Source organism: Stenella coeruleoalba (genome assembly GCF_951394435.1).
Source record: "Stenella coeruleoalba genome assembly, chromosome: 15".
NCBI lineage: Eukaryota > Metazoa > Chordata > Mammalia > Artiodactyla > Delphinidae > Stenella > Stenella coeruleoalba.
Genome location: NC_137161.1, coordinates 4,868,070 through 4,890,822, shown reverse-complemented (window position 1 = coordinate 4,890,822; position 22,753 = coordinate 4,868,070). Strand labels below are relative to the sequence as shown.

The following is a 22,753-nucleotide window of genomic DNA, read 5'->3' as shown; positions in this document are numbered from 1 at the left end:
TGGGAGAGGAATACATGAAATTAGATTGTTGTATATCTTCCATTGTTCATGAAGTAGCACCATATTATGTGGAAATAGACTGAAATTTAAAGATTCATATTGTAAACTCTAGAGAAACATTGGAAAAAATAGGCACACACAAAGGGGTATCGCTAAAAAGTCAATACAAGAGAAAAAATAGAATACAGAAAAAAGTGTGATTTATCCAAAAGAAGTCAGAAAAGGAGGAGCAGAGAAACAAACAAATGCCAAAACGAGAAACTTAAAACCAGTCATGGAAATAATTACATTGAATGTCAATTTTCTTATTTCTAGCATTCACATATTTTATAGACTCCACAGGACATTGTGCATTTCTACATACACTATATTGAGGTCTATAAATATGGTCTCTGTGACAGTTTTACTGTTTTTACAGTCTTGGTGCTTTTTTTCCCTTATATTATTGACTCAATCCTCCAATACAGTGTCGAATACAAGTGGTGAGAGTGGACATCCTTGCCTTGTCATAAGGCATGGCTGACATTAAAGCATAACAGCCAAAATGCTGGTGAGAATGTGGAGCAGCTAGAACGGGATACATTTCTGAGGGGAGTAGGAAATAGTGTGACTGCTTCAGAGGACTGTGCTCTATTTTCGTATTAAGTTAAACGTATATCTAACTTATGACTCAGCACTTCCACCCTTAGGTATTCACCCAAGAGAAATTAAAATATATGTTTAGAGAAAGACTTGTAAAAAAAAATGCCTTATTCATAATAGCCAAAAGCTTGAAACAACCCAAATATCCCTTGACATAATGATGGGCAAAGTCTGATATATTCATACAATGGAATACCATACAGTAATAAAAGAAGAATTAGCTGTCAAATAATATAGATTCCTTTCAAAAACGTCATTAAATGAAAGATGCCAGACACAAGAGTATATACTTTCTATGAAATCCAAGGACAGTCAAAACTCATCTAAGAAGTAGGAGTCAAAAGGTTTTGCCTGGGGTAGGTACAAGACTTAACTAGAAATGGGCAAACTTTCCTTAACTAAGGAAACTTTGGGGGTTATAGAAATGTTCTTTATCTTGTTTGGGGCAGTAGTTACACGAGAATATGAAATGTCAAACCATATGCTTCATTTTATTGTTCGTTAGTTATACTTCGGTAAAATGTACATATATATTTATATATATAAAACGCTTTAAAGCCCTGTGTCATAGGTACTGAAGGTATTCCTAGTTTTCAGATGAGAGAACTGAGGCAAAGAAAGGTTAATTGACTTGCCCAGTTGGTGGCAAAACTAATAAACAGAGCTGGGTAGTCTGGCCAAAAAGCCTGCACTCCTAGTGAGAATGCTGTTGTCTCAGATCCTTGCCCAGAAATTCTACTTCTAGGGCTTTATCCTTCAGGTAAACTCACAGAAGTTCCAAACAACAAGGTTAGTAACTACACAAGATTAGTCCTTGCAGCGTTGTGGATTAGCAGGGGGCTGATTCTATTGTTTATAGTGTAATCACTTGATATAATATGATGAAGGGGAAAAGGCCAGCTTGAGAAAACTTTATATACTTATATTGGATGACCTCCTAGGTGTAGTGTAGAGTGAAAAAAATCAAAGATACGTACTATATTCTACCATCTGGGTTAATAAATAAAAGAGGATGCAGGGAAAACTGTATGCACATATGCTTGTATAAACCGCAGGTATATCTGAAAGGAAACCTAAGAAACGGACGAGATAGTTTCCAGGGAGAGGAATTGAATGGCTGGGAGAGAGGGGTGCGAGGGAGACATTTCAGGCCAGTATACCTGTTCTGGACATTCTGGGTCATGAAGCCTACGAGTGTATTACCTATTCCAAAAATTAATGATATAGTAACAATTTGGAAATGACTGAAATAGCTCATCACACACATAGTTGCCACCTTTCTCCAGGATTGTTTCAGGGCCTCCTAGCTCGTTTCCTTCCCTGTTTCCCTTTTGTGTCCCGTTCCCTCCATCTGGTCCAAGCTCTCACGGTGCTTAGTATTCCCCAGGTTTTGCCTAGAAATCCATTTCCACTTCTGCCCTGTAAGGTCCTTAAAAATAGCCATCCGTCTCACTCATCCACGGGTTATTAAGGGCTTGGTATCTGGCAGAAGGACCCCAAAGGCCTGTTGCTTCCAGAATTCAGCTTTCAAACAGGTCTGATAACACTATGCCTTCCTCCCCCCTCAGGGGCTCCTCCCACTTTCAGCCGTCTTTCCCCAAACACCATCCTCCAAATGACTTCACATGGTGCACAGGTGGTCGTTTTAAATTTATATTGTTAAGTATTTTGTGGTCTGTTAGAAAAAATAAACTAGTCCATGAATCCTGCTGGATTTTAATTTTACCAATATTATTGCTCAGAGAAGTTTAAGTTAAAAAATAGAATGATTTTTTACAATATTCAGTAGTAAGTAATACAGATGGAACATGGATATGGCAGAAATGGTGACAGTGAGGCCCTGGCCTTCGGGAGATGCTGACATACAGGAAACAGGGCCTCACGCAGAGCAGACACTCGTTGGTTTGAAGATGCAGCGTCTCGTTGACCTTCACCACCTGTCTGTCCGCGCCCTGCCTGGAGCCTTTTCTGTGGTTACCTGAATGTGCTGGCCACCCCACCCCACCCAGGCTCACTCTGCAGAACCACCTGGATTCGTCTTGCACGTTCACCATTCTGTGCTTTTGTTCTGCTGTTTCTCTTCATAGAATGTGATCTCCCCACCTTAGGTCCTGTTGCTGGGCCTCTGCTGGGCAAACTCTCCTGAAGGAGGGTTCAGTGGGGTTCAGCTCCAACTTCAGCTCTTCTCGTGAAGTCCTCCCTAGTGTATTAGTTTCCTATTGCTGCTGTAACAAAATATAGCAAATGTCACTTGCAAGAGCGCAAGTTTATTGTCTTATAGTTCTGGAAGTCAGAAGTCTGAAATCAGTTGTACTGGCTTAAAGTCAGGGTATTGGCAGAGCTGGTTCCCTCCCCCAGAGGCTCTGAGGAGGGAATTGGCTTCCTTGCCTTTTGCAGCTTCTCGGGGCTGCCTTTCTTCCAGCCTCCCATACCTGGCACCGCTGCTCTCTCGGGTGCTTTCTTTTTTTTTCATTGTAGACAGTCTTTATTAGCAGGTGTTAAGAACGCAAAATAGTAACAAATCCAGAAGGATGGGAAAGGAAGCAGGGCATGGCTCTCCTCCCCTACGCGAGGACCCTGGGAAACCAGGCCAGTGGGGTGGGGTCTTGGCCACTTCGAGCCCAGCACCCTCTGGAAAACAAGCTCCCGTGCAGGAGAGCGCCTCACAACACAGGGGAAGGGAGCAGCGCCCCGGAAGATGCCTTTCACCCATCTTCAGGGCACATTATCCTGGTCTCCACTTGCATCTTACATAACCTTCTCTGCCTCCAGCTTCTCCTCGTCTCCTTCTAAGGACCCTTGTGATTACATTGGGCCCATCTGATAATCCAGCATCCTCACCCCATTGCAAGATTCTTAACCTAATTGCGTCTGTAAGGCCCCTTTTGCCATGGAAAGTAACTTATTCACAGGTTCTAGGGTTGGGGTGTGGACATCCTCTTGAGGGGTGTTATCCATCCTCCTGCACCTGGAGTCACCCTTCCCCTGGGAACTCAGATGTGGCTTTACCTCTGTGCTCCCGCAGCTCTCTGTCCATCCTTCAGTATCTCGTTGAGTATCTGCCTTATAATTATTTGTCATCTGACCAGTCCTCTCCCTGTGAGCCTCCTGGGGGCAGGGGTGGGGTTGCAGCCTTCCTGCCTGCCCAGACTTCCTGCCGGACAGAAGAAGGCATGTGTTTGAGGGAGTCGACCACCCAGTGCACGACGGCCCTGCGGTGCTGCGGTTCCCAGGCCAGGCTCAGGGCCCGGCCGCCTGGTGAGGTTCCCAGCTGTGCCACTCACTTGCTCCGCCCCTCCATGCCTTGTCTGCAAAATGGTGCTGACGAATCGAACCCAACCCAGAGGCTAACAGCAAGGACTAAATGGGGTCACACGCGTGAAGGACGAGAAGAGCACCTGACCATCATGGCCACTCAGGGCAGCTAGCTGCATCCCTATTGTTGTTGATTTTATTGTTTATGTTGTGAAAAGTTTTTCCGTTGTGTAAGTTATTCTTGACGAACTTAGGCTACGCTCTTTGTTATTAAGTCTAATTGTCTTTAGGTTTAAAGTAATGTTTTCCTTGATTTTAAATATTTTTGCAAAAGTTTTTAGAATGACAAAAATGTAGAAAGTACCGGAGAACTTGCTTAGGGTGATCGTGAACCTGTGGCCTAGCTGTCTCGTGTGCACCCACCGCTCTGGTTCAGGTGGGCAGGGCTGCCTAGACAACAGCCCTGTGCAGAGTGGTACGAAATGGCATGTCAGACCTTAGATCTCTGAGAGATGGTAGAGTTTAAAGATGCATGTGACTGTGGAACCTACATGACGAGCTGAGGTTCTGGATACTCAAAGCCTTCCTTACAAGGCACCACAGACCATTATGGGGATGGCAGTGTCATTCCAAGGAAAGGGCTTGGAGGTACTGGAGTGTGATGCAGAGCACACCTGTGTTCTGAGAGAGCCGAACAAGCCTACTGCAGTTAGAGGAAAGGCATTTTTAAAACACCTTGTAGCAGGTACTTTCATTGGGAACACGTGCTCCTACCAAAGATCATGACTACTTGGTGCCCATGAAAGTCATATTTTTAGAATGTCATGAAAAATGGAGAGGTATATGAAAGGCATTCTAGCTTTAGGAAATAATGCTAGTAGGGATCTTAGATTTAAAAGGTAATAAGATCTGCGTAGGCAGAGTGAGGAGAGATGGTTTAGCAGTGAAGAATAAGGTTATCAGACAAGTAAGTGGCAGGCTGGAAAATAAGAACGTATCGTTTGGATGCAGGAAGCCATCGCCTGCTTTTCAAAAAGCAAGCTACTGAAGTTATCATACCGTCCGCATCACTTAACTTGAACGTTAAAGGAGTGATCCTGGAGGTGGAGTCATGGTGGGAGGGAGAAATTGTAGTGGTCCCGCTCGAAGAGTAGGGTCCAATTTATGAATTTATTTCAGGGGTTGAGGTTCAAATGCAGATTAAATGTAAAATGAAGAACCAGACAGTTCTCTCAGAGTGGATGGAAGTAACAAAGGACAAAGAAGAGTTGCAGACCAGTGTCTGTTCCGTGGAAGGCAGACACCATGTTCTGATTGAGAACTTGGAATTGGGGACTGTTGTGGGAGTGGAGTGGAAATAAGCCCCGTCTTCACCGCATCATGTGTGAGATGGGAATGAAGTGTCTAGATTGTGGAGCTGAGCTGAAGGCGGTCAGATTTAGAAAAGCGCTGTCCCCCACGGATGAAAGCCTAAAGCTGTGGGACAGGATTCACTCTGGTGAGCCGTGCGGGAGGCCTCCTGCCCAGGGCCAGCCAGCACGCAGGGACCACCCGGGAGAGACAGTGGGCATCACCCCCTGCCGTGTTTGGCCCGAGTCAGGGTATTGTCACTGTGTAGGGGAGGAAATGTCCTTACAGGTGTGAGAGGCCAAGATCTCAGGTTCTCAAAGATCAACAGAGATACCTGTTGCAGTAAAGAGGCGTCACGGGGCTCGGGGAGGAGAGGACAGGGAGGCGTGGTGGTCACGCCACAGCCACCTGAGCTGAGACCCGGCGGTTGGGGAGGCACTCCTGCTTCAGCCGTGAGTGCCACAGCCTCTTCCTTAGCATGGCTCTGGAAGTCTGGGCGACGGAGGGACACGGGAGTTGGTCACTGCTCAAGACGCCTGGCTGTCTCCCAGTGCCTGTTGGCTGGCCTGGAGGTGAGAGCTGGCGGCCAAGCAGCAGCAGGTCGTGAGGCCTTCCCTGGGCATGGCCAGCCCTGCTGGTGGCACCCAGCCCCACCCCCAGAGGCCACCCCCCTGGCTCAAGAGCCCCCAAGGCTCCTCTGATCTCAGCTCTCTGTGCTCCAGAAGCACTTCTCACTTTATGCTTTGGGGAGTGCTTGGCCGAGACTCCCTGGAGCTGTGGGCGTCATGGAAGGCGAAGTGGCTTATGGCACATGGTAAATGCTTTGTCAGAATTCCAGGATAGCAAGGAGGGAGATGAGGAAGATACGCCTATTACAGGGAAAGACGTACAACAAGGTCCCTACCTTCGTGGCGCTTACATTTCTCATGGGTGAGTTAGGCATTGAACAGGTAAATTTAAAAATAGATAAATAAATAAGCCAGGCAGATATCATACAGACCTTGTAGCAGATGCCCTGAAGACAAATGGGATGATGTGTGTGTTGCAGGGTGAAGTTGGGGTGCAAAGCTGCCTGGCTTGGGTGGACCACACAGATTTTTGTGATTGTTGGCAGCTGAGCTAAGACCTAAAACCTGAGGAGCATTTGGCCAGGGAGGAAAGCATTCAAGGAAAAGGAACAGTCATCATGAAGGCAGAAACAGAGCGATTGGGAGGATTTGAGTCTGCGAGGAGGAGACCAGTTCGATGACTGCAGTGGCCCAGGCAGGGTGTGCTGGGATCATGATGAGAGCAGTGATGATGGGTGAATCAAAGACAAGACATCTCTGACTCAGCAGAGGCAGAAAAGTGGAAATCATAGCTGGTGTGAATGGAAGTGTGTTTATTCTCAAGTTGGGATGGTTGATGGGGGAACATGTGGGGAAACTTTGGGCTTATAACCTCTGTCTTCTCTGAGAAGGCCGAAACAAGCTGTTGCCCAGGAAAGAGGGGTCTCGGGCAGTGGTTGGGAGCTGGAAAAAAGTCGTAGGAGTGTGGGATCGTTGCTGTGTGGAATGAGAGGCCTGGGCGGGTTCAGCTGAAGTAGGACAGTCTTCACACCGGTCCTCACAGCTCTGTGACTTTCTTCCAGCAAGGCAGCCACCCCACCTCTCTGCAGAGGAATCAGGGAGAGAGGCTTTTCCAGGTAGTTGAGACAGAAGGACAGGCAAGATTCCTAAAGAACTGGCACAGTATGGCGAGTGCTGCTGGCGATAAAAGGACAAGAGGCCAACAGATGTGTAGATCCAAGGAGACCCAAGTAGAGAGCTTTGGACACGACAGGACCTCAGTGCAGACGGGGAGGAGTTGTCTAGAGAGCGACCATGGGGGAGAGGTGGAAGGATGGCCATGGTCGCAGACAGGAAGTTAGGGTTAATCCTTTTAGATCCCTGCATTACATTGCAGCTGCCATTTTGTCTTTTCTCCTCCTGTCTGAGTAATGAATCTGTGCTTTCATTACAAGGAAAACGGTTGGCAGGTTGGTTGGATTTCAGTGAATTCAGATTTGATAATGAAACATTTCCTTTTAATTGTTGTATATATCTTTCTCAGCTTTTTCTCTACTTAAAGCATATTTCTCTCTTGTTCTTCTCTTGTTCTTCTCTTGTTGGATGTGTTGGATGCAGTGGCTCTGTTAACAGGTGTCTGTTGTCACTCTTACAGCTAACACCACAGCCATAATTGATGGAGAGTTGAGTTGCATGCTCTTAGGACTAATTGCAGAGTCTAAACTAAAACATTTCCTGCAGCTGCCTTTAAATAACAATAATAACAATAGTAATAATATTTTGTATAGGGATAATACTTTACAATTTGCAAAGCGCTTTCACATACATCATATCATTTAATCTTCACAATAAATAAGGCTTTTTGAATGCTTAGATCTTTCCTAAAGTGAGAAATCATGGTGCATATCTTGATTTAATCATGCTGAGTTGCCAGAAGTTCTTGACATGATAAGCATTTATTGAGCACCTTCTGTGCCTAAAGCACTTTACTAAGGACAGCACGGGGTAAACTTCCCTTAAGGAGATACCAAGTAGCCGCGGCCCAATAAATGTGATCTTGCTTCCCGGCTCACTCCCCCTTCCTCATCACAGTCACTGTTTTGGTGGCTGCTTGCTAAACCATAAATTTATATAAATATTACCAGGAATTCATTGTATCAGAGTTTAAGTTTTTAAACCTAGGATTCTGATACTTATCTAAGCTCAGTAATACTTCAGAAAGTCATTCTATCGATTTCAGCTTGAACTTTCTTGAAAATTATGTATCTGTTACTTGAATCTCAAGGGTATTTCAGATCCAGCACATTTGAAAATGTCTAGCCATCGAGTTGGTTGTCTGATTAGGATGATTAGGCCATGACTCCAAGAGTACAACTTGACCCTCGGCCCCAGAAGGCTTATTCAGTGGGAAGGAAGACATAGTCATCTCTGGGTTCTTGAGCCAGACTCGGATGCACTGAGGAGACTGGGAGAGAAAGGGCTTCCCAGGAGGGAGCTTCCTGGGTGAGATGGGGAGGAGAGGGTAGCATTGGGGCCGAGCACAGGCCCAGGGCAGGACTTCTGAACCTTTAGCCAGGAGCCCCTAGAGGGTCCAGGCGTGTGTTCTGGGCCACCACAGCCCCTCATAGATTCTCCAGAAAGCATGAGACACCCCCAGCCCCTGCCTTCACGGGCCTCTGGGCAGAGTGGCACCTCACAGAGAGCACATCAGCATTCCTTTCCCCATGGAGGGCTGGGGCGGCCCCTGAGGCCTGATGTGGCCCATCAGGACCACCCAGGGGCTGCTTTGTTGCTGAAACACAGAGGTACCAGCTGTCTTCCTGCTTCTTGTTTGGCATCTTAGTTTTATTAACTCTAGTATTACACTAGCTCTGTATGTGGTCATGTGGTTTAGGAATGGGTGAGGACAGACCTAAATGGCCTAATGCTTATAAGCACACTGATTTCCTGGACACAGTTTTTTTTACAAAAGTTTTCCCATGGTGCCATCTTTTTAAAGAACAGCTTCTGTATATTACAAGGGAGGCTAATATCTGGATTATCAAATTATCTCTTGGTTCTTTTGATATGGAGCTCAGGCAGCCACAAGCCAAAGAACCCTTCCTTTGTGTTGGGCAGATATGCCTGACACTTTATTTTGACACAGAATGTGCAGCCAGCATCTGAGCAGCTCGTAAATACTCCAGAGAGGACCCCGATTAGCATGTAGTGTGGAGCGGGAGTTTGAACGTGAAGTCTAGGTGGTGGTTCCCGCTGGGGCTGGCGACGCGCTCTAAATAATTGTGTTCTGATCATTTAGGTCTCTCTTTACAGGGCATCTTTTATGACCAAGACCGTCCAGTACCAGAATGAGCTGCATAAATTCCTAATCTGGGATACGGCTGGACAAGAACGAGTAAGTCACTCTTTAATTCGCTGTGTGTTTTTCTGAGGCCCAAATTAAAGCTCCAACAAAACCGCCGGTTCCTGTCATTTCACGTTGCTCACCTCGCTTCTCTGCGCTGGAGACACGTCTTTCCATTTGCGTGGGCCAGCCTTTTTCTTTTCAATTAGAACCACAGAGTCCACCGATGGAGAAAGTGATATGGGCACTGAGGGCATTTTTATACTTTTTAGTGTCTTCAATTAAACGCTGAGTAACAGGTCTGATAAAACCCTGCTCAGAGTATTGTGTGTAATTTGGGCTCCATCCTCTAGCAAAGATATAAAAGAATTAATGGTAGAAAGGGAGAGTTAAGCACATCTCATTTATAGTCGCCTTTTAAAAGCTAAGGAGGGAACTTCACAGCATATAAAGGTTGAGATTTAAGTGAAATGCATGAGCTAACACGGTGCCGTGCGATAGGTGCTTAATAAACGCCTGATGATGAAGCTGTCCAGGGTGGTCGTCTGCCTCAGGAAGGGCCTGGACCAGAGCTGGGGCCGGGAGCGCGGCATCACCGTGCAGAATGGCATTTGGCAAAGCCCGCCCAAATCGGACGGGGTGGGAAGGCGGGGAGGGGACCAGACGCTGCTGCCACCTCATTTTCCCTCTGGGCCCGGAGTTTCATTTCCCTGTTGAGGTGTGTCTGGCAGCTACCCCATTATTCAGCTGCTGTTTACTTTTGTTTTCAAACAGTATTATCAAAACAAGAACATGTGATGGATACACAGTGCTACCTTAAGCTCTTATAGAAGAAGTAATCAGGAGACATAGTCTGTCCTCACAGTCTTATCTGAGATGTCATAGATACCGCAAATGGTATAAAACCTGACAAGAATCATCACAGACACGTGGAGGAAAACCCAACAAACCATTACTGTTCTCCTAGACGTAGACAGCATACATTTTGTACAGATTTAATGTCTAAAGTTTGCTCTGTTTGGTTTCTTCTGTTTTTTTAATGCTGGATATCACACCTTGTGTCCATTTCCTCATCTTAGATGCATCTGCTAAGTCTCCGGTCCCCGCTGCTCCTATGTTGTTTGGGCTGTGCGTCTCCAGTGGGGATAGGCTTTTGCTAACCGTCACTCTGCTGTCCTTCAGAAGGACTGCTTGCCACACAGTGTTCCTGAATATATCCATTGCCACAGCCCTGGCATCTAGCCTATTAGCCACGAACTCGTGGCTCTTCGTACAAGTAATATATGTGCCCTTTCACTGAATCCCAAGTTTCGGTTACCCCCTCCCATATATTTGATGACACAGCGAAACCCTCATTATAAAGCACATGCTATGATATAGATTCCATTATGCTTTGAATCAGAGCCCGTCCTGGTAGACATGGTGATATGTAACATCTTTCCAGAACATAAAAAAAGAACAACACAAGGGTTTATGCCTCTCTCTTACTGCTACCATAAAAGCAGGATTCTGTGAAGTTTTGTAATTAGCTGGTCTGCATGCCTCTCGTTTCCCCATTTCTAATTGATTCTGCACCAAGAGTAGTTGCCCTGAGATGCAAATCTGCCTCACCCCTACCTGGAGCTAGATCACTGAACCATCCAGGGGCTCGCGCAGGGAATGTAGATGAGCCCAGTGGGCCCGGAAGGCCCGCCCATCAGAGCCCCGCGCCGAGGAGACCCTCAGGAGAGGGGTGCCTGCAGTGAGCCCTCGCGCCAGCTGGTTGTTGCCGGATCACAGGGTTTAAGAAGAGCGAAGCATCTGACAGCTAATCACAGACTGTTTGAAATGCTGTGAGGATCCTCTAGGGCGCATGTGTGAGCTTGTCCTTCCCGCTTGTCCTGGGCACGGCCTTTAGGGCCCGGACCGTGCCAACCTCGGCCTGACTCTCCACCTTCACCTCCTTCCACCAGTTCATCCTCCAAGACCAAACTGCATAGGCTTCTGCAGTGCGCCAGGCCAGTCCACACCCTCATACCCATGGCTTGCCGTTCCCTCTGCTCAGAATACCCTCCCTCCCACCGTTAGCCTAGAGAGCGCCATGCTCAGCCTTCAGAGCTCGCGTCTCATGTCGCCCAGGGAGCTTTCCTCACCACCCCTGCAGTCCTCAGGTGGCCACGTGCCCGCTGTGCTCAGGCGTGAACGCGGAGGCTCTCCTTGACCCCCTCCCCGTCAGCCTGCCACGTCGGCGAGACCGCATGTCCCGACAGCTCCGGCTTCTCAATGCACCTCAGATCCGCTCGGTTCTCCCTGTCTCCACTGCCAGCTCTCTGCTCTCCACCACCTTTAACTCTCACCTGAGAATTCCTTTCACCTTTGAACTGGTCTTCCTGCCTACCCCCTTCCCAGCCCCACTTAGTACCTTATCCTCCCACTTACTGCCCTTCAGTGACTGCCCACTGCCCCTCTCCTGGGAGCCACGCCCTGCCCACTGGCCTGCACAGCCCTGCATGGCCTGTTCCACCTGTTCTCCAGGGCCCTCCCGGTCCGTCCACGCTCTCACCCGCTGAGCTCCAGCCCACTGCCTCCGCTCAGTTCCTCAGACTCTCCAGAACCAGGCCTCACACACGCTGTTTCTCGTACTGGAACTCTCTCTTCCCTCTACTCGGAGCCTGGCCAGCTGGCTCCTTACCAGCCTTTTCGTCTCAAGTTCAGTGTCACACCGTCACAGTTTTCCCTAACCCCTCTGCACCTAAGCATGACCCCAGCTCATTCTCCGTCACTGTCCTTTATTCATTTCCCTCAGGACCCTCATTCCAAGTTGTAATTAGATATCTGTCTACACACTCTTCCTGACAGGCTGTCCCCACAGACTGTAAACTGTGAGAGCCGGGACCACGGGGTCGTATTCCCAGGGCCCAGCACAGAGCCTGACCTGGGGTTGACGCTCAGATATTGGGAGGACCAGTTAGCAGCTGAACTCTTTAGTGTATCTCTTCGGATCCTGAACAGTCTTTGCGATTGCCCACATCCGTGGGATTGTCCCCCGGTTCCTTACTTGTTTATCTTCTGTTAGACTGTGAGCTCCTTGGGGGCAGGGACCGTCCTCATGTCTGTGCGCTCAGCCCCTGGCACACAGTATTGATGCCAGTGGATTTAGATCAGTTGATTGTCAGCCCTGCTTTGGCACAGGTAAGGAGGAACAGATCCTCTGCCTAGTTTCACCATGTGAGTATTGCATGCCTCAAATTATACACTTCCGATATTTGCATATTTATTATTCAGCTCTCTGTAGTAATGACATTTATTATGGAACCAAAAGTCATCGTAAAATGGCACCCCTTTATGATGAACTGACCATTCAAACATCCTCCCCACTTAACCCTCGCGTTTTCACAGATGGGTCATCTTTCTGATGGTCCAGTGACAGTTGGTTGCAAAGTAATTTGATTAAGTCAATGAAAGTGATTTTGGAGCACTTCGCAGATGTCATGCAAAGCCATGGACGGTGAGGGGTTTGTTACATTAAGTGAGGAGAGCACTGCTGATCAGAATGATGACATAAGTGCTTCAGAAGGTAATGATTTGTGTATCAGAAGGTTGAGAGGCCTGGGGAAAACTGTTGGAGTCCTCAAATATCTTGTAAAAATTCCTTTTTTATGATAGGACTAGGAAGGGCAAACATGAAATGAAAGATAGATATCATATTGTGCCAGCATATGGTTTTATCAAAAGAATCACAGTCAAGTTACGATCAACTCTGACTCAGTGTTCATTCAGGAAACTAGCTCCTGGTTGCAATAATAAACCTAAGTTTTTTCTAATATCAGATAAAATGAAACTCGTTTTCATAATTTTTTTTCTCAAGATAGAGCCTTTGTCAAACCTTTTCATTCCTATTTGCTATCCTAAATGAATTCGTTTTAAGTGATCTTTTCCCACCAATCACCCTTCACTAACAGGGACTCCTGCAGAAGCATGGAGACAGACCCAGCCCCTGCTCAGACATGCACCTCAAGTCCATATCAGAAATGCACCGTAACTGTAGCAGCAGCATTTCAATTACTTGCCATCTGTCTGTGATCATGTAAAAGAAAGCTTCTAATCAAAGTCTAATAGACACTGCATCCAGTCCTTGAAGGTTTATGTCCCTGAATCTTACTGTGGTTTCTCCTAATGGCTGTTTCTAGAGGGCAGAGCACCAGGAAGACAGGGACTCATCCACTGTCACAGGAGCCACATAAGAGTTGTTCTCGTGTCTGAAATCAGGAAAACGTGTAGTGGCGTAATACCTAGAGCCAGGGTCCACACTGTGGCCCACAGGCCAAATGCAGCTCGCTTCCCGCTTTATCAGAGCACAGCCGTGCTTATTTGTTTACGTATTGTCTATGGCTACTTCCACGCTTCCGTAATGGAGCTGAGGAGTTGCGACAGAGATCATATGACCCACAAGGCCCAAATGTTTACTGCCTAGCCCCTTCCAGAAAAAGTTTGCCAACCCCTGATCTAGAGCCAGATTGGGAGCAGAGCTGTGCGGACGTCCCTTTAGTCTCTTTTTAAGCTGCCGCCGCCTTTCTTTACACCAAAAGGACATGGAAAGAGTTTCAGTGTCAGTGATGGTAGAGTGGCTTGTAACAGACTAACCCTCCCACAGAGAACTATTATGTATAAACTCTGGACAGAACATTAAACAACTCTCTGAAGGTACTGCCAAGCAACCAGATGCAGTCTGGGGACTGAAAAGGGAACGACATTGAGTGAGACTCACATTTTCATGGCTTTTCCCCAGAGGGCGCTCCCCAGACCATGCAGCACAGGGTAGCTAGGACTCCCGCAGAAAGGCTGTCTTTTTAGCTTGCAGTATTTGAGGACAGAGTTTAAGGTTGCTAGAGCAGCTGGGAAAGAAGGAGGCAAATCCCAGAAAAGATGGATCCAACAAGGAGGGAAGCCCCCAAAATCTGCTTGTAAATTCCCTTCAAGGCTTTGCTTAACCCCCAGATTGTGACTGCACGGGGGCGACACTAAGAGACCCAACAGAAGCCAACAGCTGGAGGAGTGACAAGACAGAGCAGAGATTCAGCTGCTGCTCATCACAGGAAAGTCCAGTCCTGCCCTGTTCGAGGGGATTGATAAACACGTTGGGCTTCCCTTGAAACTTCTGAAGGGCCATGTCTTAAGAGTAGAGACCCAAGTAGACCCACCCTAACCATGTGTAAAACCAATCTCAGGGTGATCAGCCAGTGTTTTAACACTCTTCAGAGAAGATAATGGAAACCAGATGGTTTGGAAATGTTCAGAGATTTAAAGGAAAAGTAGTCTTTTTTTTTTTTTTTTTTTAGGAAAAGTAGTCATAATCTACTTAACTGCAGATGGGGAATCTTACACAGAATGGCAACTAATAATCAGACGGAAATGCTAAAACTGAAAACTGTAGTATTTAAGATGAAAAGTCCACTGGGTAAGTGACAAAACAAAAGAACAAAGAGTGGAAGAATAGGAACATAGTCTTAGTACCATAGGGACAAATTCAAACAATCTAACATATGTGTAACTTGAGACCCAGAAGTTGTAAAAAGAGGGGAAGGAGACAGAAAGAAAAGATATTTTGAGAAATAATGGCTGAAAATTTCCCAAATTTTGTGGAATATATCAACTCACAAATCCAAAAGTTTAGCAGACTCATAGGTACAAAGAAAACCACATCTAGTTCCATCATAATCAAACTGCTGAAAACCAAAGTTAAAGAGACAGATCTTGAAAGCAGCCAGAGATAATAGTATAGACACATTATGTGCGGGACACAACAGTATGAATGAGGGCCAGCTTCCCACGGAGTCAGTGGAGGCCAGGAGACAGTGGAGCAGTGTATCTTTAAAGTGCCAAAATTATCTTTAAAATATGAAGTCAAAGTCATGACACTGTTAGAAGAAGAAAAACAGAGAGGATTTAGCAGCAGCGGTCCCAGAACGGTTCTCGGGGTAGAGGAAATGACACTAGATGGTAACTCAGATCCATAGGAAGAAATAATAACCACTAGAAACAGTAAATATAAAAATCTGTCTTTTTTCTTATTTAAGAGACGACTGGCTATTTAATGCAAAAATTATAATATTGGATTGTGTGGGTCATCACATAGCTTTAAAATATTTGACAGTAGCACAAAGGACAGTGGGATAAAACAAATCTTGCAAGGTTCTGATCTTTTACATGAGGTGGTGCTTTTTTTTTTTTTTTTTTTTTTTTTTTTGCGGTACGCGGGCCTCTCACCACTGTGGCCTCTCCCGTTGCGGAGCACAGGCTCCGGACGCGCAGGCTCAGCGGCCATGGCTCACGGGCCCAGCCGCTCCGCGGCATGTGGGATCTTCCCGGACCGGGGCACGAACCTGCGTCCCCTGCGTCGGCAGGCGGACTCTCAACCACTGCGCCACCAGGGAAGCCCGAGGTGGTGCATTTTAAACTCTACGTCAACTGTGAGGAATGTATATTGTAGTTACAAGAGCAGCCACTTAAAAAGTAATACAGGAAGGTATAACTGAAAAGTCAATGGACAAATTAATAAGTTAAAATTGAATACTAAAAAATAGTTAATGCAAAAGAAGGGAAGAAAGGAAGAACAGGGTTTTCTTTTTTTTAATGGAACAAATATAAAGCAAACAGCAAATGGTAGACCTAATATTAGTAAAAACCAAATATATCGGTAAGTACATTAAATGTAAAGGAACTAAACATTCCACTTAAAAGGCAGAGGTTGTCAGATTGGATCAAAAGTCAGGATCTAACAATGTGCTGGTTATAAAAGGATTCCCTTAAATGTAAACCCAGAGATTGCTTGAAAATAAGAGAATGGAAGAGGATATTCTATGCGGATCTTAAGCAAGAGAAAACCATTGTGGTTATATCAATATCAATAAAATAGACTTGGATATTCAAGGATAAAGAAGGGGCGTGAAAAGAAGAGCATTAGGGAACTTTCCATGTTGATACAAACGTTTTATATCTCAGTGGGATGGTGTTTACGTGGTTGTACACATACACATTTGTTGTTTTACCAAAACTTAAGACCTTTTAGCAAACTTAAGATCTTTGCACTTCTCTAAATGAATTTTACCTTACAAATTTAAATGCAAAAAACAAACAAAGAAAACAAAGCCAAAAAACCAACCATCTTGTAAAGCATGTTGCCAGAATAACGCATCAAAAATGAAAGCTAATATCATTGCCTTTGCTCCTGTGACTCTCACCGCATGAAAGACAGTCCAGAATCTTTTTTACCTAATAATCTGGTTTCCTTAAAGTTGCTTACAGGTTTTATTATTAGTGGTTCTTTTTCTTCTCTAAAACTTAACATATTATATTGGAAGTTACCCGGCTTTGACCCCAGCAGCAGGGATCTTTCGCACTGAGACTAGTAAAACTTCACATGGATGGTCATCTGGGTTTGGCATTTAGTTTGACCTCCTCCTGCACCTAAACAGTTCTTATTCCCTTATTCCCCACTTCTTTCTGCCTTACTACAGTGTGCCAGGCACCTGGCCCAGAGATAAAATGGGGTACTAAACAGACATGCTCTCTTCCTCATGGAGTCTACAGTCATAATTTTACTTTCATTTATAAAACTCAAATTAGCATGAAAGTTTAAAAGCCAAAGTTTAAGTCATTGGTTAAGAAGTTGTGGAGTCTGTAATTCTGTATATGGAATGTATTCAGATGCTCGCTTCTGATGACAGTTCCTACCTGTGTTTTGCGGGGAAGCCACAGAACAGAGACCCAGAGGGGAGTCCAGTGGTATCTCTCACATCATATGTAGGGATCAGGTTTCAAAGTCAGGGTGTAAGACAAAGGTCAAGCGTAGATAAGAGTCTTGTCTTTCAACACTGGCATCACATTCACTGAGCAAGGTTCTCACACAGATGCCCAGGAACCAGGGTTGACTGGAGAGAGAGCTTCCCATTTTCCATCTCACACTCTATCACGAGAAATGGCCCACTAGATCAGCCTCGCTGCTCGAATTGTTGTTGTTCTCCCTTTCCTTCTCTTCCCTCCCTGTTGCATTGGGGCAGGGAGGTGATTGGTGGGAAGGAGCCCTGCACACAGAGTTAAATTCATGTAAATGAAATGAGATATGTACCTGCATTTGGGAACTGCCACGTGTGTGGAAGTTACCAAAAACGCGAGTTACAGGCTCATGCAAGTGGCGAATGTAAATGTGCGCTCATCTCCGTGGCACAGTCAGCGTTTAGATTACAGCGTTGCCTTTGCAACACCCAGTGCAGCCACTTCCGGAGAGCTATTTACAGCATTGTTTTTATCTCTTTGATAGTTTGGGAAGCCAACGTTTAAAGGACTATTGAACAAATGAATTTGGGAATTATAACATTGAGTTCAATTAAAAAGCCTTTTTAGCTGAAACAATTGTTTATAGCACCATATTTAATTCCTATAAAAATGTATTCTAAACTACCTTCTGAGAGGCATTTCAGTATTACATTAAAAGGTTTTGCCTTTGGTAATTACTGGTTCATTTGCTTTAAAACATCATGTCATCTTCTTTGGATTAAGAGAAGGATTACCTTTTGTGCAGGGATAATGGGGTTAAAAGTCTAGTAAAAAACATATTTAACCAGTTTTCCCAATTTTGTTTTTTATTTTTCCCTCTTCTCTGCAGTTTCGTGCCTTAGCGCCAATGTACTATCGCGGCTCGGCTGCAGCTATAATTGTTTATGATATCACAAAAGAAGTAAGACTTACATACCGTTTTCTTTAGACTATTTTGAAAACTCTGTTTTGGTTGCTTATATCTCCAGTTGCTTTCCTCCTCTGCGTTACAGGAGACATTTTCAACATTAAAGAATTGGGTAAAAGAGCTTCGACAGCACGGCCCACCCAATATTGTAGTTGCCATTGCAGGAAATAAGTGTGATCTTATCGACGTAAGGTAAGTTATTAGAACAGGAGATTACAGTGCTGATTATGTGTTCCTTTTCTTACAGAGCAATAGCCAATGTAAGAATCTTGCTTTTATTTTATCTCTGACATTGCAAAATTCCTTTTTGTTGTTTGGTTGGAGTCCTGAAGTTTCAAACTAAAATTTAAGAGTTCAGACATTTGGAGCTAATTAGAGTATATATCGAGACAGGTGTGTAATATATTTAAACGTCATTTGCGTCATACTTGACATTATCTGAGATTAGTGTAGCCCTCAGCTCTCATAACATAGGATACCTGAATGGGGAAGGATATTTTAAGGAAAGCACGTTTATTGGAAATTTCTCTGGACCACTTCCACGATTCCCCAAGCAAGGGCTCTACTTTGAGGGGAAAAGAAACCCCGGTGATTCTCTGGCCATTCCATTGGATGCATTGCTAGTAGTCCCAAGTTCTATTCTGTTCTGTTCTGTTTTCTTTAACCGTAGAAGTGGTGTAATTGGGAGGACCACGGTGCCAGGGCTCATTCACCAGCCATTCCTGACATCCTTTATCATCGTAAATCTGGTTAATTACTGGGTAGGTGGGGATCACATTAAGCTCTTGATGGGCAGAATTTCTGATTTGCAATTCGTTGCCTTCCAGAGAGGTCATGGAGAGAGATGCTAAGGACTACGCCGACTCCATCCATGCAATTTTTGTAGAGACCAGCGCAAAAAACGCGATAAACATAAACGAACTCTTTATAGAAATTAGTGAGTATCTCTGTGCCTTATGGGTTTCCTCTGTGCAGAGCAACTTAAAACAGAATTATCTTGCCAAGTAGAATTTTCTCCTTACGTAGAGTGGTCTAGTCTCTGATACTGTTCTCAGTGGAATGAGATTTGAGAATTTAAGAGTGACGGTGGGTTTTCATATCATGCTGTAAGTGCTGGAGAGCTGCTGCCTGATGACTGTAGCCCTTCTAGAAAGAATGTTGCTACTGAATAAAGAATGTGCAGGGCCTAGAGGTCCTAGAAGCTGTCATCTCTCCCTCTTGCTCTCTTTAAATGTGTTTCAGTTAGTTGTCCAGAGTCATTGAAAATGAACAAAATAAATAAAGGGAAATGAAATGCGTGTGTAATTCCACTATAAGAAAGCCCTCAAAAATTAATACTAGGCACTCGCTAGTGAAACGTAAGACCACTTTTTCCCACCCCTCCTCTTTCCCTTCCCAGTAGTGTTAATAGGATGACACTAGATAGGAGAGAGGCTGCTGCGTACCTTTGGGATCCTCTACAGATTGTATCTGTTTATTCATTTCATTCAAATTCATCAGTATATTCATTGAGAACTGTTCCAGGCTCGGGGGAGGCAGCAGCGAACAAGATGGGGTCTGCTGTCCTGGGGTGCACGTTCCACTGTGGGAGAGACAGTGAACACACAAATAAGTGAGGTCCTTTCAGATGATGAGCAGTGATAGGAAGAAAATAACATAGGATGAAGTGAAAGAGTTTTCTGCAAGTGGTCGGGGAAGGCTTCTCTGAGGAGGTGATACTGAAGCTGAGACCTGACAGAGCAGGTGTGCAGAGCCCTGGGGTTCATGTTAACTGAACAGGTCAGACTTCCCTTTGGAAGACGGGAGAAAGCCAGCAAAGCACAGTGAACTTATTCATTAAGATCCGTCCTTTGGGAGAGGTCTGCGAGAAGTGGAGGGGCCCTTGGCCAACATGTAGAGGAGGAGCCACCGGGGCCAGGCAGGGACGGCCCAACAGAGGAGCAGCTGAGACCTGGCGGGCTGCAGAAAGCCCTGGTGACCCTGACAGCTTGCAAGGGCAGGCCCAGCTCCAGCAGGTGAACCGCGCTGGGATTTAGGCCCTTGGCTGCTCAATTGTTGGGGTTATTTTCGGTGTTATTATTTTTTGATGTTTTTAGTTTGTTCCGAGAACCAGAGATCTGAATTTTATGTAACATGTCACACTCTTTAAATCTGGCCACTTATTCAAATATTTTCAGAACCCTGTGCAGGCCTGCCAGGCCCACCTGCTCCCCGGGACGGCTGGTAGAGGCTGGTGTGCAAGCTCTAGTCCAGCCCTTGCCTTCCAGCGTTGAAGCGTCACGATAGTTATCGTTTTCCTAGATTGTAAACAGCAGTTACCCAGATGCATTCTTGAAAGGCAGCGTGAAGCCAGGCGGGAATTTTTCACAGCTCAAGCTGAAATATCTAAGTGTGTGGTGTCATGAGTGCTAAAATTATCACTATTTCTTTATAAAGTGTTCTTTACTCCAGCAGTATTAAAAAACAGGAAGGTGGTGAACTATACCAATAATGAAAATTCCTGTATAAAAACTAGCCTGTACATACTCATTTTAACTGTGAAAAATAAAAAATATATGTTCAAAAAGATTAGGAAAATTTAAGGAGATGTAAATTGAGTTTATTATTTACTGGGCTGTTGTAAAATTGCATTAGCACAGTGCCTGGTTTGCTAGCTTTTTATTAAAGTCTAATATACATGCTGAGAAGTGCTCATATCAGAAGTATAAAGCTCCAGGCATGTTCACGGACTGTGTAGACTCCTGTAATCGGCGCTCACTCCAAGACCCAGCAGCGTCCCAGCAGCCTTCCTCCCCCACTCCCCACCCAGGGAGGCACCATCCTGACCACTAACTCTTCTTGTTTTGCCTGTTTTTATATTTTATGCTTTTTAAAACATGCTGGGTTTACTCTCTTGTGTCTGGCGTCTTTAGCTCCACGTCACATTTGGTAGATTCGTGCGCGATTCACCCTCATCGACATGGAGTGTGTGTGCTAGGGTGGGCGCGGCGAGGAATACCCACAGTGTGGATAGGCGTTTGGGTAGTTATGTCCAGTTTCGAGCTATGACAAGTAGAACCTCTGTGAACATTCTGCTTCACGTCCAACATGTACACGACAGGTACACATGTTCCTTGGGTCTGTTTATACCCAGGAGAAGGACGGCTGAGCCTTCAGGTATGCGTGCGTTGAGCACAAGTTTACTGCCAAACGGTCTTCAGGGTGGGTATATTGGCACGGACACCAGTGGGGTCTGCGGACCCCAGTCACTCCGACGCGGAGGGGCAGGGTAGTGACCTGCGCCTATGGCAGTGAATGAAGTCGAGCACCTTTCCGATGTCTGTTTACATTTTTATGATATCTAGATATCCTCTTTTGTGTAGTTTTGCCTATTTTCCTGTTGGGTTTATCTGCCTTTATCTTAGTGTTTATAGTTTATTTTGACTATGAGTCCGTTGTTCATTATGTCTATTAGAGAGATGCACTGTGTGCCTTGGCTTTCATTTTTTTTAATTAATTAATTTATTTATTTATTCATTTATTTATGGCTGTGTTGGGTCTTTATTGCTGCGCACAGGCTTTCTCTAGTTGCAGCGAACGGGGGCTACTATTCGTTGCGGTGTGCGGGCTTCTCATTGCAGTGGCTTCTCTTGTTGCGGAGCACGGGCTCTAGGCACGCGGGCTCAGTAGTTGTGGCTCGTGGGCTCTAGAGCGCAGGCTCAGTAGTTGTGGCACATGGGCTTTGTTGCTCCGCGGCATGTGGGATCTTCCCAGACCAGGGCTCGAACCCGTGTCCCCTGCATTGGCAGGCGGATTCTTAACCACTGCGCCACCAGGAAAGTCCATTGACTTTCATTTTTGAATCAACTCCTTTAGTAAATTGGAGCTTTTAATCTTAATGTCATCCAATTTATCCTTATTTTCCCTTATGGTTAGCATTTTGGGGCTCCTGTTTAAGAAATCCTTGCCTATTCTCAGGTCACGAAGGTGTTCTCTGCATTCTTCTAAAAATATTTCAGAGATGGCTCTGTAATACCAGCTGTGTTTTCAGTATCCATTTATTGAGAAATAAGGAATGACAAGAAGAGTCAGTGAAGCTTTTAAATAAATTTGCATTGTATTCACAGCAGTGCATATAGGCGTTTGAAAGTGCTTGTAGGACATACTGGAGGATGCTTCCTGGCCATGCGGGCACCATGCTGTGTTCTGCCCTCTCCCTCGCCAACCCCTGATTTGCAGGCTGCTGGATGTGCCAGAGGCTTCAGGTTGGGCACCCGAGGACCTGAGAGTCGGCAGATTCCCGCTCAGCCTCATTAATGCCAAAGATGCAGGTGTCAGTTCGTTCCATGTTTTCAAAATACCTCAGTGCCAGGTGCTATGCTAAATAGATACTGGAAACATAAAGCTGGAGATCTCTTCCCTTGAAGAGCTTTGGGCCTCGTTAGAGGGAGATAATGGAGATGGTTGCGTAAACAAATGTCTAGTAACGTGCTTCTGGCTCCTGACGATTTTAGCATCTGAGATGTTGGACAGAGTTAGGAAGTGGGAGGGTTTCAGGAACGCCTTTGTACAGGAAGCAGCCCTTGAGTTGTCAGGGAGGCAGGTGGATGGGTGATTTAAGGCTTCTCTCGAAATTGACGTTATGATTCACAGAGCAGTAAGGTGAAAGCTGTTCATTCTCATGCATTGCTGGCAGGAGGACACAGTGGCGCAGCCTCTTCAGAGCAATTTGGCAGCATCTGTCAGAGTTGAAATTGCACGTCCTTCTTGCATTTGTGCTAGACAGACACGGCGAATACAGTGTCGGTGTCAGATAAATACCCAGGAGTAGAATCGCATGACCCGGCTCTTCCACGCCTGTTCATTTATCCCACGCATGCACTCATGGGTTTACAAACACAGTCTTTGCATTGT

At 45.5% G+C, this 22,753-nt stretch overlaps 1 protein-coding gene across 1 annotated transcript in view; it reads left to right on the top strand.

Annotated features, from left to right (window-relative positions):
- The window catches only part of RAB22A (RAB22A, member RAS oncogene family), a 52,871-nt gene that overhangs the window by 22,047 nt on the left and 8,071 nt on the right, over positions 1 to 22,753 (top strand). Inside the window, exons 3-6 of the mRNA XM_079943738.1 lie at positions 9,108 to 9,189; positions 17,783 to 17,854; positions 17,946 to 18,052; positions 18,688 to 18,797. Coding sequence (XP_079799864.1) covers positions 9,108 to 9,189; positions 17,783 to 17,854; positions 17,946 to 18,052; positions 18,688 to 18,797 — 371 coding nt within the window. The remainder of the gene's footprint in view (positions 1 to 9,107; positions 9,190 to 17,782; positions 17,855 to 17,945; positions 18,053 to 18,687; positions 18,798 to 22,753) is intronic.